This window comes from Capsicum annuum, chromosome 3, assembly GCF_002878395.1.
Source record: "Capsicum annuum cultivar UCD-10X-F1 chromosome 3, UCD10Xv1.1, whole genome shotgun sequence".
NCBI lineage: Eukaryota > Viridiplantae > Streptophyta > Magnoliopsida > Solanales > Solanaceae > Capsicum > Capsicum annuum.
Window position 1 is genome coordinate 74,832,377 of NC_061113.1, and position 20,093 is coordinate 74,852,469.

At 31.6% G+C, this 20,093-nt stretch overlaps 1 protein-coding gene across 8 annotated transcripts; it reads right to left on the reverse strand.

Moving 5' to 3' along the window:
- Positions 1–9,776: 9,776 nt before the first annotated feature.
- Positions 9,777–16,741, reverse strand: LOC107863756 (myb family transcription factor IPN2). 8 transcript variants are annotated; one of them, XM_047408050.1, is made up of 8 exons: positions 16,291–16,643; positions 16,022–16,098; positions 15,867–15,933; positions 15,704–15,779; positions 15,163–15,205; positions 13,601–14,039; positions 13,288–13,516; positions 9,777–10,509 (listed from the first exon to the last, which is right to left on the reverse strand). In XM_047408050.1, exons 1-8 carry the CDS (start codon positions 16,403–16,405, stop codon positions 10,452–10,454), a joined length of 1,104 nt encoding a protein of 367 aa, XP_047264006.1. In that variant the 5' UTR covers positions 16,406–16,643; the 3' UTR covers positions 9,777–10,451. The 8 variants fall into 8 exon arrangements, with proteins under 8 accessions (XP_047264006.1, XP_016565369.1, XP_016565367.1 ...); XM_016709883.2 differs by having other exon boundaries at positions 16,274–16,642; XM_016709881.2 differs by having other exon boundaries at positions 16,199–16,642.
- Positions 16,742–20,093: the final 3,352 nt, after the last annotated feature.

Below are 20,093 nucleotides of genomic sequence, written 5' to 3' on the forward strand. Positions count from 1 at the left end.
AATACCCAGATCATCAATGTTCAAGATGTAATGGAGAAGATAATATTATTCCAGAAGTACATCTAGAATAAAAATCAAGAAGACAAAATACCAGCTGGAAAGATAAGATAAGAAGCAATAATGGAGATATAGCAGATACAACAACGGAATCAATGGAAGACAAGATATTTGGACCACTTATTGTACAGATTTTTAGTCTTACGATAAGATTATAAGTTAGCAATTATATAGAGCATTTATGTAAATTTTGACCTTTCTTAGCTTTTTTAGGGTAGGTAGCTTTTTAGACCTATAGCCTTTTTGACTTTTTTAGTAATAGCTTTTATGTAAAGATGTAAAGATTGTTTCTTTCGTTCTATAAATAAAGAAAGCAGAAGGCATTGCAAAGGCAAGCCTTCATGCGTTGAAGCAAACATTCTCTCCATTCCACAATAAATATTTTACTCAGTTAATTAAATAGACATATTTCAATGGAAAAAGCTATGGAGGAACAAACTTCAGAAATATCAAAACTACCCGAACAGGTATATTTATTTATGACTATGAATAGCTAAATTCATAATTCCCAACAATCATGATATGATAAAATAAATTCATATTAGTTACTTTATAGTAGAATTATTCGAAGAATAATATGTTAAGAAGTTTATTAACAAAGAGAAAACGGAGAAAAATCCCTAAGAACTATGCCATCCTAAAGGTAAAACCAATGAGGCAAGAAGCCGTGGCGGGGAGTAACCAGAGTAGAGGCGCTGTTTAAGGGAAAAAGTATCCGAATTACCATGTTAATAGTGACGGAAGAACATATTATTTAAGAATAATCTAGTATATAGTAAGCTAAGATGACCATATTTTGTTATGTACATGGTTGAAGGGAATATTTTGAAAAAAGCAATTTTATGAAAATGAATGATTATTTATCTGATGAGATGGTAGATAAATTTAAAATACTTATTTTGTATGCACTTAGAGATATAAAAGTAGTAGATATAAGAAAAATCATATTAGAAAAAGCCTTTGGTAAATATTACATGACTAGAGTAAATTATATACCATACCTACCTAATTACTCTTACAAATACTTACCATGATAAGTTACATAGAATTTTTAGAAAAAAAAAATATATATAATATGGGAAACATACAGTTACTAGAAAAACAGATAAAAATAAATATAGATAAATACATGGAAACTAAAGATATAAAATACATAGAATTTCTTAATAAAAATATGCAAGAACTACTAAGGCTAAAACAGACAACTACAAAATATTATAATAAAATCAATTTTTAAAGATAGATCATTTAGATTATCTTAAAGTTTTAATCTTATATATACTTAAAGATATAGAAATTATAGATATTAAGAAAATAATATTAGAAAAAGTAATAGACTACGAAATTGAAACTATAAATTGTCTAGAACAGTTATACGAAGAAATTTACCCAGAAGGATATTATATAGATTAAGAGATGTTAGAATATATTAGAAAAACTAGAGAAAATCAAGAAAATCTAAATAATGAAATTAATCATAGAAACCGAATTAGAAAAATAATGGAAAATCTAAAAGAAAAATTAGTATGGATAGAAAAAACCTTAGAAAATTTAGATAAAAGTACATGTGATAGTTTATATAATTTAAAAAACTCACTACGAGAAGAACAACACAAGATAATAAATAACATTGAAAATCTGGAATTAGATATATATTACAGTACAGATAGGATAAATTATTATACAGAAATTTGTAACTCTGCAATTACTACAGGATAAAATAATAAACAAATTAATGAATATATCTTACGAAAAAAGTAAATTATTAAAAGATATTAAAACAAAATTTAAAGAATATTCACGCACAAATAAAAATAGATTCACTAGAAACCTAATAAATCTATTAGATCTATTAAATATCCGCACCTCCCTACAAATGGTAATCCCCAGCCATTCCAAGTTTATCGTTGGCATATCTTTAAATTCTAAAGGCTAGAATTCTTAATAAAAAATTCTTGGATTTGAAGATTGAAAGTTTTGTAGTGATAATTTCTCAATACTTTCTTTATTTCCTTGCTTCGTAATGAATATTTTGGTGTAGTAAAAATTCATACTTGATTGTCATAGTTAGAGGTAATGCAATGTTTATGTTTTAAATTTGGATTTTTCTTTAATCTTGTGCTTTTGTATTGATTGAATACTCTTAATTTATAAATGGGTTTTGCTTGTTTAAATTAACCTCATGTTTTATCAATTCCTACATTATTTTGAGCTTGAAAGATGAGATTAGAGTAGAAATTTTCCATCAACTTCAATTAATGCTTTAAAGATCTAATTGAGGTTTGAAAAATTAATTTAGTGCAATTTTAAAAATATAAACCATCTAAAGGATTTGATACAAGACATGGTAAAATCCTAGTGTAGCCATAGATTGAAACTATTTGTATTGGCACATTGCTAATATTCGATATAATTTAGCCAAGAAATATTCATCAATCGATCAAGATACATGGTAGATGCGTAATGTTTCAAGGAAAATTTTCTAAATTATGATTTACTATAGAGTAAATAGTTAAATACAATGGATTATTAATAGAATTAATTTCCCATCTTCATGCATGTTTTCTCTCATTTGTGAAATCCATTGATTATTTTTCATATTATAATTGGTTTTATCTGTGTTACATTTTTATATTGAGAACTCCCAAATAACATTTATCATTTGTTTGGATTATAGTAAGTTACTTTTGTTCCTTATTTTCTGGATAGCTAGTCACATTATTTTATGTGGACCTGACCCCGACTCTAGGTTGGGTAAATATATTGATAACGAACACGTACATTTATTTTAGAGTGTACTCAAACATTATCAAAAATGACGTTGTTGTTAGAGAATAATTTGGCGTATTGAGTTAGTTTGGAATTTTAACTTACTTGCTTTGATTTGAACTTGCGAATATGTGTTTATGATTTTTTAAATTTTCTGTGTTTGTTAGATTTTTATATTGTTATACTTGTTACTATAGCATCATAGAATGAAAATACATTTGGTGGTTGCAACTCTTATGTTGATGATCCATGTTTGTATTATGGAGGATCTCATTTTTAGCAGGATTATAAAAATTCACATCTAAGAGAGGTGTGTGCTCCATCTCGATCCTATAGGAGTATGATTGTTACTTGTATGGTGCTTAAGATGGACATTGAAGTGGTTGATCCAATTATTATGCCCTATCCCCCAATTATGCTATTGAAAATATTAGTTGTTCTTTTTAGATTGATAGGAATCATTATATGGCAAAGAAAGAGTAGCGCGTCAAACACAAAGGTATTGCAAAAATACTTCAGACTATCTTTGACCGAGTGACTGACATGAGTGAGGATATACTTCTTTTGCATCAATTATGTTGGCATTTGAAAAATAATATAAAAAAGAATAAGACCATTGTAAGCATTTAATCTCTCAAGTGTCATGGATTTTCCTAATCTTCAAAATAAAGTTGTCAAACAAGAGATTTCAAGCCATGTGGTTGAGCCAAAAATGCATGATGACCATAATGAAAAGTCACAAAATGAAAAAAAATTGACAAAGATAAAATTGTGAGCCAAGAGTGGATATTGAATCAAGCTCGACAATTTAAAGTCAATAAGGAATGACTTGATAGAATTACATTAATGATTGATGAATCTCGTAAAGTCCATGTTGATTGATGTTAAGTCGTAATTCATATTGAAATTATTTTTCCAAAAATGAAGTTGAATTGAATGCAAAAATTGAGGCATATGATGTTCAGTGTAAGATAATCATAAAAAATTATGATGAGAAAGTTTTCAATGAAGATGTGTTCAATATTGATGTTGAAGAATTCATAGTTATTTATCAATAAACCAAGTCAAAAATAATGCAAAATGACAAAATTGATGAAATAATGATAGAGTTACAAGAAAAAGCCCAACAAATCCTTTATGAAGAATCTAGTTTATTTCGGGGTGAGAAGGTAGAGAAAGATGCAAATTTGGAAATAAAGAGGATTGGGCCTCATTGTAATAATTTCTCAATATTGTTCTTGATTGATAAGATGAAAATTGAGATAATTGTTCACTTGGAGAATTTTGGATATGAGGGACAAATTTCCTATATGTTAGAGTTTTTCATACCAGAGGACAAAATGTTGTTCCTTAATTGAAGTCCAAGAAGTGCAAAATGTGATATATAAGAAGTGACCTATTGATCTTCTCACCAATGCCCAAAGAGAGTAAATGAAATTTTAATGTGAAGTTGGATAAAAAATTCAAGTCTTTCAAATGGACAGATAGAATTGCTTCCTTAACTTTGTCCTACGAGCCTCAATAGAATCTTGATGTGAATTTTTGATCGAAGAGTCAAATTTTCAAAATGAAAAGATAACTGATAAGGTTGTTTGTATCATGCCACGATTTTAAATCAAGCACTTGATGGGAGGCAACCCATTCTCAACATTTTAATTTACTTTTGAAATTTTAATTTTTAAGAATAGCTTAGAATTTTTTTTTGCTAATCTACAAAATATCAATGTTTTTGAAAAATGATTTGAGTAGGTTTAGATGTAAAAATTTTATTGGAGTGGAGTTCATGATTGTACTACCTTAAAAATGGGAGTTTAAACACTACTTGGGAGTTGTTGGATCTCCAAAGTTGAGGGCATATTGCAAAAGTTGGGCTAAGTAATGGTAGAAACTACCCAGGTTAGTGACCCATGCTACTCGTTGCTATCTCAGGGAAGAACACCACGATCATGAATATTTAAATTTTTAAAACTATCATGATCACTTGACTTAATATCGCAATCACGTGGTTTTAACAAATTTTAACTCATTGCAATTGCGGGAGTTACTCTAGCGATTGTGTTCTTGTGGTCCCAGATGAGAATTTTGAAAGGTTAATATTCTTTGTTTTTTCATGTGATGTGTCCATCTAAAAAAGTTCATAACCCTCTCGCAACCCAAAAAAGGGACCAAATTCTCTCAAATAATCCTCAAAACGATCAAAGATTTAGATTTATCATCAAATTCCAAGGTATGTTCCTCTTATTATTGACTCCATAATTTCTCCTCTTGTAAAATGTTAGGAAGACTTTTGTGGTTTACTTTCTTCTCTTGTATTTCAATTATGAACTTTATGCTAAAATTGTGTTCGTTGAACTGAAAAATGGTGGGTCATGTGTCGGGTTAATTGTTTACTAATTTGGGGCATGATGTGCTTTAAAACTTTATGAAAAGGATCAAATAAAACCGATGCTCACAATATGTTTGATGGAATGCTTGAGTGAATATTTTTGTGGAAAACTAATGTCTTTCGTGATCACAAGGCCTAGTGTCGCGTTGGCATTGAACAAAAATATTCCATCGTACCTATACAGTCATTTGACGTGTGTTAGTGAATTGATTTAAGTACCTATATAATTGTTTGATGTGTTTGTTTCTTTGTAGGTACGTTACTCTTCAAAATAGTTGTAGAATCAAATGTTAAAGTGCATGAGTATATCGACAAGTGGTCAATGTTGAATTTTTTACCAAAACATCTTCCTCACACTCAAATTCTCTCAATCGTTCGATCGGCTACTGTTAAAAAATTTGACCTAGGAAAAGGATGTTCTTTTAGAAAAGCTTAAAGCTTGATGGGATAACTTCTATAGGAGATTGAGGGACTGAGGCTTTGTGTTTTGCCCAAGAACTAATAAAGGCAAATATGTAAATTATGCAAGAGTTCTATGCAAACACCGCCGATATCGATTTTGCTAACCATTTAGTTAGGACGATCTATAGTAAACAAGTTTGGTTTGACCCTTTCATCATTAATAGTTACTATGTCCTTCTTGATATGGATAATGATGTGTATAAAGTGAGGGAAACTAGTGAGGCATCAGAATGGTATGTTAGAAATTTATATAGTTGATGCATGCCTAAATGCATAGCCAATAATACATGGGTTGGTTCCTCAAAGTTCACTACTAAAGACAAATATTGGCTTTTAATCATTTTTTCCTGTATCATTCCTTATTAAAATAAGATAGATGTCTCAACAGAAAGAGCCCAGATTATTTGTATCTTTATGGAGGGTCCCCAAGTTAATGGTGGGGTGATTATTTTGTAACAAATTCAGGAGGTAGTTTTAGAGAGTTCCTAAGAATTTATTTTTTCCCCTTCTTGATCAAATGGTTATGCGATAAAGCGAATATTGATAAGAAAGATGAGGACCGCATGAAGGGTCCTAAAATAAAAATACATCTTATGAAGAAAAAGGGAGTTAGAAGTGTGCTAAAGAAGAGGAAGATTGATGTAATTCATTAGCATTTGGCACTTTTATCGAGACTAGTGAGAGTCTTGATCTTTCTAGAGCTTCAGTGTCCATTTATTCACTTCGGTCAAAACCCTCCACACTCCAACCCATATCTAGCCAAGTGCACGATATGGATGGATAGATTCAATAGCTTATAGATAGCCTTTCTTAAGTCCAAGAGAGATCTCCTTCCAACGCTTAATGTCCCTGCATTGGCAATCATATCTTATTACAAATAATATATCAAGAAAAGGTTGGTAAAAGTGAAAAACGGTAATTAGTGATAAAGGAGTATGAGTGAAAGAAGAACAAATTCATGACAAAGATGATAAGCACACTGAGAAAGTTATACAACATCAAAAATAAGGAGAAGGATAGGGATAAGGATGACCATGTCCTAGAGTGACCTTGTAGATCTAATTTTGATTGATGCTTTTTAGGGAGTCCCTACCTCTTTCTATGTTCTTAGTTTGTATGCATTAGGGACGATGTGATATTTTTAAGAGTTGGGGTGGGGTACCTAATTAGTTATTTGTGTTGTTTCATTTGTACCCTTGTTGATCTTGGATATATTTTATGTTTTATTTTGATACAGCTGTGACCTTGTCGGACTTTATTATCTTTTAATTGTGTGCCCTCGTCGGGCTTGATCTAATATTATGTCCTTGTCGGTCTTTATTATTTTATTATGCTTTATTGGGTGCCCTTAACGATATTGATCTTAGTGGTTATTGATATTGTGTGCCCTTATTGGGCTTGTACTTGGTTGATGTTGTTGTTGGATTAGTCATTTTTTGTCATGGTCCGATTTCTCGAGTCATGATGGTACATAGTATAACCCAACAGTAGATAAGCCAACCCATAATCCGAAACTACTAGTAATGGACTACAAAGAGGAATGAAGAAAGAATACAGAATATATATAATAAAAGATGAATATATATATATATATATATACACATATATATGATAGTCCCAAAACTTGGTGAAATTAGTACAAAAGTTTCTAATGTATTAAAAAAAGTGATGTATTAAATGAATATACTGATACAACCCATTTCTGAATAAAACATAGAGATTTCTAGTACATAAGAGGGAGAATAGTAGTACTCCAAACATCAGAAGCTCAACCTAAGTCTCCAAACCATAGTTGCTCCATACGATGCAGTTGTTCTACACGATATACACAACAACGTCGAGAACTTATGCTATGATTTGCAGGCTGTATAAGTATAGTATGAGTATCAACATGTGATACTTAGTAAGCAACTACCGACTGAGATCCAAAGATAGTGTAAATATAAACAACATGCAAACAGAAATGCAAACTACATCCAGATATTCAAGAACTAACATAGTAACGCCAAGGAGGCAATAAGGATAACTATCTGGTTCTATCCATACTCAGGGACCTTATAAATATACCATATATAGCTGGTTAATATAAAAATTAAGAGCAAAAGAAGGATATATAGTAGTATACAATACCAACGAGTGGATATACAATAAGAATAAATCAAGAAATGGAGAGATATACTGTAATACCATAACTATATATATATATGTATATATATAACTATATATAAATATATGTATACAACAAGAATAAATCAAGAAATGGAGAGATATACGATAATACCATAACTACACACACACATATATATATATAAAAATAAGGTTAACTCAAAGTTACAACTTAAAGTAGTCATACTAGCATTTTAAGGTCTCCTAGTCATAGTAAGAGCTAGTGCTAACCTAATCGGGAACTAAAACAATAATGTCTAACCATGAGCTAATCATATGTAATAAAATAATTGTAAGAGAAAGGAATAAAAAATATACCTCGAATATCAACACCATACCGATAATTAACCTATCACGAACTAACCATAATAACAATAATACAGTAGCCGGCTAGTTTGGACAAATAATACCTAAACTGGGCCCCATAATTTAGAAGGTCCAATCAACACACAACAAACAGCAAGCAGTGCTCATCACCTATACTTATGCAACCCCCCATAAGGCTTATAGATATGGTGTATACTAGTGATAGGCAATGCGCATGCAAGGATGAATGCAAACTATTATACCATAACCAACCCATGTGCCATAAAGTAACCTAGTGTATACATCTCCTCCAGATCGACGGCTCGCTAAGGCAGGACCTATAACGACCTCTCTTCTCTGACATGATGGCTCACGGATGAAGTGGCCCTTAGGGGGTTCGAGAGTACCCATATACACCGACCTAGTATCGATTTAGGATTTTAATAATCATTACCATCCTAGCTCTACTCCATCCAGTACCATATATATATAAATGCACAAACTCAAACCATAGCTAAAACAGTGTAAGCCTATAAATCCATTGTCTGGGGTAAACTCTGGACTAAATTATTATAAAAATGTAGAGAGGGTCGGAGTTTCTCTCGATTGAAGTAAATAGTAGTTGTAAAATCATGAATCGAAATTTATCTGATCAAATCTCTAAAACATTATTTTTAGTCTCAAAATCTCATAAATCATTCATTAAAGTGGTACGATTCTCATTATGGATAGATTTCCACTTTTTCTCTCTTTGAGCTCGTAATTTGGTGTGAAAATGGTGGAAGAAATGGTGGAAAATAGGTGGAGAAAAAGGGATAAAAAAACTCCCAGGTTCCACCAAAGTAGATACCTAAGCGCTAAACCTATCGCTAAAGCGGTCTAACAGCGTGCGCAGGTACCGCTATAGCATCCCCAATGGTGCTAAAGCGGTGCCCACTTTAGAGGTGGCCATTGATCACTAAAGCGGACCCCATCCATGAGGCTAGGGTTGCTAAAGCGGCTCATGGGCGCTAAAGCGTTGAGCACTAAAGCAGCCCAATAGGCGCCAAAGCGGTCCTATCAGGTACCAGATTTTACTAAGTTCAAAATCGACTTCGACTGAATGCTCGGGATTCGTTCAGAACCCCGTGCGCATAAATGAACTATGCTACCATACCAAATTCGACATTCTAGTCTTAATGGAACCATCCAAACTTTTATTTGAGTCTGTTTCGACTAAAAAGAGGGGTCACACCTATTGTTCCATTTGTCATATAATTCGCCCATTAGCCCAAAGCTAGTCTGGAAGCCTCGAGACCTGAACCAAAAGTCCCCCTATAAAATTAATGTTTCGAACCTGTTGGTGCTGTCGAAATTCTCATCCAAAGTCATCTACTAGGTGTTTTAGTCCAAGACCAATTCCTAAACAACGAAAGCTTCAAAATAGGGAAATGAGCACACCAAGTACTCATTTTAGTCGTTGAGTATATATCTCAATGTAATGCATTTCCATATTGATGCTTAATCTTATATCCTGCAGGTCTATGGTATATCCTACATGCAGTGGCGAATCTACATAGGGTCCAAGGGGGTTCATCCGAACCCCCTTCGTCGGAAAATTATTCTATTTTTACATGGTAAAAAAAATTTATGTATAAATAGTAGAGGTTGAACCCCCTTCGACTAGTCCGTATATGTACTACTGAACCCCCTCACTGAAAATCCTGAATCCGCCCCTACCTATAAGTCTATAGTTGGTATTGTAGTATGGTGTTGCAGTGGGAATAAAAATACTATGCATTATCTACTTGATTTATTTGCTTCTCGAAAATATATTGTGAGCGGAGAATGTTATCTGCTTTTTTTTATCATTTTAAAATAAAAATAACCTCAAAGTCAAACCAAACCGATAAAATCGAACCGGCAAAATTTATACTCTATTCGTTTTGTTTATTATTAAAAAAAAACAATTTTGATGGTTTGGTTATTTTTAAGTTAAAACCAATCCAAATCACACCATGAATACCCTAGACATAGCTAGTCGGCTGGAAAAATGAAAGTTCAATTACCCCCTTTTGCACTTTCAATGACATGATGTACTGTATAGAAAAAGTAAGTCATGAAAAATTGAGCCATGCATGCATGCAAACGTTGATGTTACAGTAACATTTCATGTGGCATATCCCTTTTTGATGTTACAGTAACATTTCATGTGGCATATCCCTTTTTGGTTCTTCAAAAGCTAGAGTACAAAGAGGCTTCATCTATGCTGGCAGTACGCATGATGAGTGCGTTGTCCGCCTTGTCTTTTTAAGTAGTTGCCTTTTTACTCCGGCCTCTCTCCACCGTCGGTGACCTTTCCATCTTGCCAACTTAGTAATTCACTGCAACCAATAAATGTATATCAGTTGCACTACCATGAATATGCTTTATTTCTCTTATTCCTCCCCCCCCCCCCCTCCCCCCTCAAAAAAAAAAAAGAAAAAAAAAACAAAGAGAGAGCTACTGTATCCCTTCTGCTAAGCCCTTCTTCCACTTTGATTTAGTCTTGTATAAGAAACTCTCACAACAACTGCAAGATATACGTACTTCAGCTGCTACTATTTAAGTTTAGATAGAGTTACCATAACATTAAGATAACAAGAATTTAAGGTTGGAATTCAGAAAAAGTCCAATATAGACGATTTATACTTCTGTAACTATCTATATATAGTATCTTGCCTTCTAATTTATGAGATATTTGACTGACCACAAAATTTAAGAAATTAAATAGAGTTGCCGAAATATGTGCATCATAATCCTTTAAAAATAGCAATGTTAAGAGTTCCAAATATCTCATCATTTTAACTTTGAACATTGGTGAGAGTACCAACAAGTCATGCCATTAGAATTAAAATAAGGATACGTTAAGTATTTTTTTTTTTTACAAAAACAAGCCACCTAACGGTAGGGGGTTAGAAATAGACCCCAACCTATTGATGTCACATCAAAAAATTATATACACGAGTTGGCTTTTTGTCTAATCCTCCTCGAAAAACATTTAGGGTGAATTATTGATGTCACATTAAAAAAAATTATATACACGAGTTGGCTTTTTGTTCAATCCTCCTTGAAAAACATTTAGGATGAATAATTCATCCTTGGGAAGGAAAGCGACCTATACTAGGACAAGTAGATTACAAGTAATTTCTAAAAAGATAAATGTGTAAGTTTTTTAAAAGATTCAAAAAAAATAGTGTTACGTAAAATGAGATAATTAATATCCCAAATTATTTCAATTTTACATTAATCTATTTCACCAGATATTGAATTTAAAAAATAAATAATAATTATTGTAATTACTTGTGGTCTTAAACATACCAAGACAGTAAAAACTTCTCACTAAAGGTAAAAATAAAAAAATTGAATTCATTTCTATTTCACATTTATTGAGAAACATAATCATCCTTTAAAACAGGTTTAAAATGAAATAAATATACATAAATCAAAAATAAGAGTAGCTTGTATGATAAACTGGAGATATATCTCAACCAAAAAAGGAAAAAAACTGGAAATATATAAGAAAAAAATATGGAAGGAGTGATTCAAATATTCTTCTTTTTACTTTGGAGGAAATAGGCTCTACTAGAGTAGAAGTAATTTTTTGGGAAAGAAGGGCCGTACTGTCTATTCCTCGTGGGAAAATCTCAAAAAGGTGACAGTTCTAAGATGATAATAAGGGAAAAAGAATTTAGAGTGGATCCTTATGCATAGAATTCCGTTTCGATGAGTACCGTCACTCGTCAGTGAAAAGCTTCTCATAGTTGTGAGAGCCACGCTTAGGGAATATGGAATCCTAAATTCTAAAGATTTTAAAAGTTGGATGCTCTCTGTCGGTTTGTCTCATTGGAAAAGAAGCTTCCAAATATCCCTACTGTTATAGCTTCCTTCTCTTTTTCCTCAAATAAAAGAAAAAGAATATATTCTTAAGCCTCAACCTTCTTTACTTTTCTGCTTTGGTTTTCTTTGACTGGGGCAAGGAATTGAATATCAAGCTTCTTTTCTAAATCATCATTCTGCTTTTGTAATGCAATCTTAGCCTAAAATGAAAGCACTGAAAGAAACGGTTAACCTCATTATCATTTTGCGGAAAATAAGTTGTCAAAAATCATTACTGGACCTAAACCGTTTTAAAAGTTACTCCCTCCGTTTTCAAAAAATCATTTTGCGGAAAATCATTCTTTTTTGGTTCTTCCTAAAAAAAATGTTGCATTCCCTTATTTGATAACTATTTAATGGCATTATTCTCATTTTTATCTTGGTGGATCTCACTTATTAAAAAAAGGCAGCTAAAAAGTAAACAGTAAAATAACTTTAGGAGGGACAATTTTATAAACTTTACAAAGTCATCAAATATTTCTTAAACTCTATGTCCGATCAAATGGCGACACATAAAATGAAATGGAGGTAGTAGTAAAGAGAGATAAAACAACTTAGGTGAACATAAAGTGGTGTCCATGCGAACGGGGATTGTTCAAACGAGAAGAGGAATTATTAAAGAAGGATTGAAGGCGATTGAATGTACAAATTTTAAAAATACAGAAATGCTGGGGGAGGGGAGGGGGTGCAGGGGGGAATAACACCTATGCAAATTTTATATATATATACAACCTTATTCACTATATATCTAATTGTGAAATCATTATTGTATATTAGAATTGAAGTTGTTATGAAAACTCAATAGTTTCAAATCGTGAATCCATTGTATACATAGAATGTGAAAAAATACAAAGATAATGATCGAGACGTGTACGCTGAAATCTAATGCACTATATGATACCCAAGTACCCAACAAATTACATGTATTGTGTAGATTGTAAAAAAAATGATGGAGCACTTGAATATTGATAATTACCTTTTTTTCCCTTCATGCAATTCAGAAGGGCAGGATGCGTCCATTAATTCTAACAAGGTAATAAGGTGTTTCCATGTCACATGATACGTTACGTTAAGTACCATGGCATGGGTCTTCGAAATATCACAGTAGAAAACTGAATTCATTTGATATGCATGGTATGGCCAATAGTTATTATGCTTGCTAAGTATAATAGTAATAGTAGTACTACAATAATTACTGGAGAAACCAGAAAAGTTCCAGTTGTAAAATTTTGGCCAAGTTTTACCCGAAAACAGAGCTTCGTCCACCTTGGGCACTCAAACTCGAAATCTGGGCGGCTCTTCTCGGGGAGGGCCTCTCCAGCTTGGCGTCGCATTTCTTTTCCTCCTGCAGGATTGGCTTTGACTCGTAAAGGTCAGACACGGAATCAAGCTCGGGATTGCAACTCCTTTCCATCTGAATAATCTGGTGGTCGTCTTCATTATTAGGACCTAAGGCTGCTGCTGTTGCTACGCCTGATTAATTTTGAGAACATATTTAAGTAAATCATAGTGTGCTTTCTCTAACCACTTAACTTTTAGATCAAAAAATTTGCATACCTAATTCTTGGAGACGGAAATCATCAGACCACATAAAGGGGCTCTTTCCATTGCTATTACCCCCGTTGCTGCTATAAGGGCTAGGCCTCTTCTTTCCCAGAGTCAAGTTATGATCAGTAGTATTGCCTAGGTTCATGAATCCATCGAAGGATGATGACCTTTCTCCCATGCTACTCTGAGCATGAAGTTCGAGCTGTTGGTCGTGTCCTCCACAAATATTCAGGTCCTGAAATGAGGAGAAACTTAGAGGAGGGGTTCCAAACTCTTTAAAGGCAGCTGAAATGTCCGGTATTAGTCCTCCCTGATTTCCAATGCCTTTAAATGTTCTTGCTGGTAACGCCATATTTTCCTCGCCCCCCAATGTTTGACAAGCTTTCTCCAATATAGTCTGCATGTACTTTCCCTGTGCCTCAATCCTCAACTGAAGGTGTCTTTGTACCTGCACCCATAATATATATATAATTACTATATATATAATATGCTCTGCTCCTTGCAACTACTCTTGATTTTGTCGGAATGCAGAGGGGATGCATTCTTATTAATTGGGTTCAACTCAATTGGATTGATTCACAAAGCATAATTAAATATATCAAAGAATTGGTAAAATTAATAAATTAACCATCTTAAATTTTTAATTGATAATTTTTAAAAGTGCAATATTTATTTATAACAGCAACATATCCCTTATATTCCCACCAAATGGGAAGTGCAATAGTGTAATATTTATTTAATGGTAATAATATGCTCCCCAAAGGGGATGCATTCTTATTAATTGGGTTCAACTCAATTGTATTGATTCACAAAGCATAATTAAATACTCCTTCATTTCAAAACGAATGAGAAAAAAGAATGGCATACTTTGATTTGGCACAAAGTTTAAGAAAATAAGGAAGACTTTTGAATCTTGTGGTCTTAAATTAAAATTGTGTCAAATGTACCAAGATGTCCTTTAATCTTCTGGTCCTAAACATGCCATGTGAAAAATGAAAATTAAAGTATTGTCAAAAAAGAAAAGGGGTCATTCTTTTTTAAACGGACTAAAAAGGAAAATAGGTCATTCTTTTTTAAACAGGGGAGTATATCAAGGAATTGGTAAAATTAATAAATTAATGCATCTAAAAAGTTGTAATTAATTATTTATTTTGGTATCCATTTATTATATTCATCCTTTGGATTAGATTTTTTAAACTTATTTTTGTTATTATAGGTTGGTTTTGATGTACTGGATATTATATTTTTATCTAGAGTATTTACTTTATTTTAGTCTTTGTTAAAAGAATGTCACTTTTCTGTAATAAAAACAACATAACTTTATAATTTCTCTACTCTTAATGAAATGATTTATAACTACATCAAATATCCTAGGTTTTTTTTTAGACTACAAATTTAAAAAATCTTCGTTTTTTCGTAACCTTTGTGTCGGATCAAATGGTACTAAATAAATTGTGGCGGATGAAGTAATGGATGACCCTAAATTTAAAATTTAAGATCAACCTCTGCTATCTGGTAATGATAGAGAACTATTATAGCTTGAAAAAAAAAAGGTTGAAATATATAATTACCTCCAGTTGTTCATGCAGCCTTCTTTGTACCTCCATTTGCATCCTAATTCCATCAGAGATATGAACGTTAATACATCCACCATTTAGTGTAATCCCATACAATTCCCAAAGATAAAATCAAATCGACACTCCTCTGATGACAATAACTTGTACTAAAGGTGGTAACTACATGAAATAGTAGACATGAAAGATCCCGAGTTTATATACTAAACTGATTTTATGTCACAAGCTCAACCGCCCATCCACAACAGAATTAAGCAATTACTAGAAAGAAAAAAGAAAAAAGAAGATCTCAGTATTGGAAAAATTGATACCTTTCATACTAGAGGATTATATTAATGTTTGATTCCCATTACACTCTTCCTTAAATTTAGACTCTCATACAACTCAAAAAAAAAAATTGAAATAAGAAAGGAAAAGAAAGGGACTAGTGTAAACATACTCCGACTAATAATCAATTCCTAATAATTGAAGTGAAAGCAAACTAAAGGATCAAGATGATTTATAACAAAGTTAAAAGGGAAATGAAGAAAAAACATACTCATTCATATTACGCCCGATCATTCCAGATGAGGATGCCGAATTTCTTTGGAGTTCTAAACTGGTTGCTGCAGTTACTTGAAGATTTTAATAGGAAACAATCATCTACAAGATCGATCTCTACTAGATAAACTTGAACAAGCAGTAAAAAGAATGATCAGTACCTCTATCACCATCCTTCACCGAGTGATCATTGAATTCTTTGTGAGGCTGCTTTCCCAGTCTAAATTTCTAATTATATCAAAAATATCTTAGGTCAAACATTGCATGAATAAGGTCAAAATTAGATCTTGAATTGCCGAAAAAAGAAGATCAAAACCTGAAGGTGGCTCTTGAGATGGTAAAGGGTTAAACCCTTAACACCCATAACTCTCATAATAGTTTTAGGTGTTGCCTCTGCACAAGGAATACAAGGTATGTTGATTTAGAAACAAGAAGAAAACCAAAAGAAACATAATGGTTCGAACTTGTAATCATATTTAAATCTTGAATCGACCTCTGAAAAGGTACTGGTGGATCATAAGTAACTCTATATATGTAGGGTTAGCTAGGGAGTATATAGAGAACATACTATCAGGTCCACCTAACTGAGTAACAGCATCAACAAAACGCTCGTGAAGCTCAACGGTCCAACGAAGACGAGGTTTAGGATCAGTGGTGAGGACAAGACCTGAGTCTCCTTGAACACACATGGGTCTGTCATGGGAATTCATAGTCGAAGGTTTCTTAGCATGGAACATTCTCTCTTTTTAATTTCTTTCTCTCTGAGCTGTTATTGCTTCTTAATCGCGAATACTATGCCAAAGAGATTCAAGAACAAATGCGATATGCAAATAGAATAGGAAGGAATAGGTTGGTTTTAATTTGAAGAAGAGAACATGCACCTTTTCTCTCTCAAATAGTGGGAAAAAAAGTGACAAACCCTCCAATTAAATAAAGATAAAGACTCTGGACTCTGGTGAATAAATTGGGTATTGTAGATAGTAGATTAATATCTAGGGAAAAAAAGTTACTCAATACTAACATGCAGTCCTACTTTAATTTATCAAAAGAAAGTTCCCCTGCCGTAGATGTGGATGTGTATATCACAACTTGCTTAATTACCGTGTATTTTTGCTTTTATATTCTTTATTAAAGAAAATAGGGACTCGTATAACGTGAGGTAGTATAATTTATTAATACGACATTAGTTAATGATCATCTGGCCTGGGGTTGAATTTATACTTTATTGAAGGGAAAGGATTCTAATAACGTGATGAGTATAAATCTAAAATCTATATCTATATCTATATAATATATTAAAAGTGTGAAGGCCTTTAAAAGTCAATTGAACTTTTTGTCCTTCATTAAAACAAGCCGTTTTAGACAAAATTGTATTTTACCCTCTTCCCTACAATTAAATTCTACAAAATAAATATAATAAAATTTTCACAACTAAAATTTTCCTAAATTTTTCTAATTTTCCTTTACCCGTTTTCTATATTTTAACCAAATTTAGCTTTTCTCCATAATAAAATTTTCGTAACTAAAATTTTCCTAATTTTCCTATACCCAAATTTTTTTTCACCTGATTTCTGTATTTTAACCAAATTTAGCTTTTCTCCATAATAAAATTTTCCTAAGTAAAATTTTCCTTTACCCGTTTTATATTTTTTTAATCCTATTTAATTCCTACTTAGTTTCTTTCAACCACGGTTTTTTGTGTCCTTTTATAAATGCTTGAGCTTTTTTTTCATTGTTCATTGTTATAAATAGCTATGATCTTTCATTTTTTTTGTCTCAACAAATTTAATTGTTTTCCGTCTCAGCACAGTTTTAACAATTTGAGATTTTTGATCGCTATATCATCTCTCCCTTTTTACGTTGTTAATTTAAACATAATATTATTTGCTATGCCAACTTAATTTTGCTTAGCTTAATTTAGCTTAATGTATCCTTTTAGTTCAATATTTTTTCTTTTCTACTTCTCATAGCATACCTCAACATATTCCGTTCTATGTGTCACTTTAGTAGAATATATTATACTTTTTGTTGCTCATAACTAACTTCTTTATCTACCACCTACCAATAAGATCGCTCAGACAAGAATTAGTTGGATCAAAATCGAAGTTTACTGATCACTATTATATTATTTTTTTATAGTTTACAGGTCGTAGACGAATGTCGGTTGGCTTTGGAGAATTTCTTGTGTAAAGGTTAGATTTAATTGTATTGTTTTGATATCTTTATTATCTTATTATTGTTTTATTTTAATTTACAGATGCTAGATGAGTGCGGGTCGGCTTTGAATTTCTTTTTTAGGTAAAGGTTAGGGTTAATTGTATTATCGTAATATTTCTATTAGTTTGTTATTTTGTGGTAGTTTACAGTTCGTAGATGAATCTTGATCGGCTTTGAAAAATTTTTGTGTGTAAATTTTAAGTTTAATTGTATTGTTTTGATATCACTTTTATCGTATTATTTTGTTGCAATTTACAGGTGATAGATAAATGTTGGTCGGCTTTGAAGAATTTCAGAAGATTTTGAGAAAATTTTTGTGAGTAAAGATTAGATTTAGTTGTATTATTTTGATGTCTCTATCATTGTATTATTTTGTTGCAATTTACAGATGGTAGATGAATATCGATCGACTTTTAAAAATACTTTTGGTAAAAGTTAGGTTTAATAAATAAATTCTCCATCTTTAAATACTCAAAAGATATTAAATTTAATTATTATATTCATCTTTATTATTTAAACAAATATCCTATTTAGTGTAATGTTTGAACTCATCAAAAAGTGAGGTACACGCGCAAGGCGCGTACACCTAAACTAGTTAGTCATACAGTCATAACCAACTTTCCATTTATAGGGATTTGTGTTGCCTGATAAATCATATTTATAGAATGTTACCTCATTTGTTAGTGACACATAGGGAACTTGAAATGAGGTTTCCCGAAAATTCAGTATCTTTCGTGCGGATCTTATATTTATATTGAGAAATTCAATAAATATACAAAAATTAGGGGAAAGGACAGAAACGACACATCAAATTGAACTATTTCCATGAAAATGGCCATGGAATTTAAATTTCACTTTCTAGCTATTTTAATTTACTGGCTTGTTCTAAACCATTTTCACACATCTTCTATACAGTTTTTTATACAAATCTTATACATATAAATATTCTATACGAAAATTATACAATTTTGATACACAATTTATACAAAAACTGTACTGTTTTTTTACACATTTTATACAATAATTATATACTTTTCATACACTTTCTATATATTTTTTATACATATACATATTTGATAGAACTATACAATTTCTATACATATATCTTATATAGATACATATTCTACGTTAAAAATTATCTCATTTTTATATAATTTAATTATTATTTCTAAACAATAAAAAAATTTATAGCAAAAAAAAATTAAAATATTTGTAAAAGGGCCGAATTGCCCAAGTTGAATATTGTATCAGTATTGTATATAGACTGTATCAGTGTTGTATATAGACTACATAGGTCAAAATGACCCAAATTAGGAAAGGACTATAAAGCGAAAATAGTATATCCGACTGACCACTTTTTGAAAAGTTTTTAAACTTGGGCTATTTATTTTTAAAAAGTGTTATAAAGTGTCCTTTTCCCTAAAAATTATAAGTTTGGAACCCACACTTCTAACCCCAATAGTCACTTTTTTTTTTGAATTTTTATTTTGCCTAAAGAAGCCACCAACTTAAAATTCTAGATCCGCCTTTGAAAATGTTTGAACTGATCAAGTCAATTATAATTTTGCAGTCTAAAATTATCTATATACTTTTTTATTATACTCCACTTCTAAAATATTACTTAGAAAAGATTTTTGACTGCTTTAACTGGGAGTCGCAGAATCAAACTCAATCTGTCCAACTTATTTAAGTTTGGCGGAGTTTTGAGCCTACTATGTATAAGCTAAAGACATCAGCCCAATCCATTTCAGGCTACTAAAAATTGAATTGATATGTAGCTCAAATTGATTTGTAAGAATTCTTTTTAAATTTTAAAAAGATATTTTTTATTTGATATACTATATATAGTCATATAAAGAAAAAATAATTTTATCAGGTACCAAATATTTATAAAACAACAAATAAAGTAATTAAAACTTAATAAAAATTGACGGATTTGGTTATGACCTACATTTTAGCGCATTTAAACCCTAATAGCTTTTGAGCAAATCAATAACTCATTCATTTATCAAGTCATTTATTTTAATCCGTTCAAATTCAGTCCAAACCCTCATTTGACACCTCTAACTCTGCCCTTATTTATGTTAATTAAGAGAAAATTTTTCCTACTTCAACCTTATTTATATCTAAGTTACAATCTCTCTTTATTAAATGCTGAAAAAAACATACAA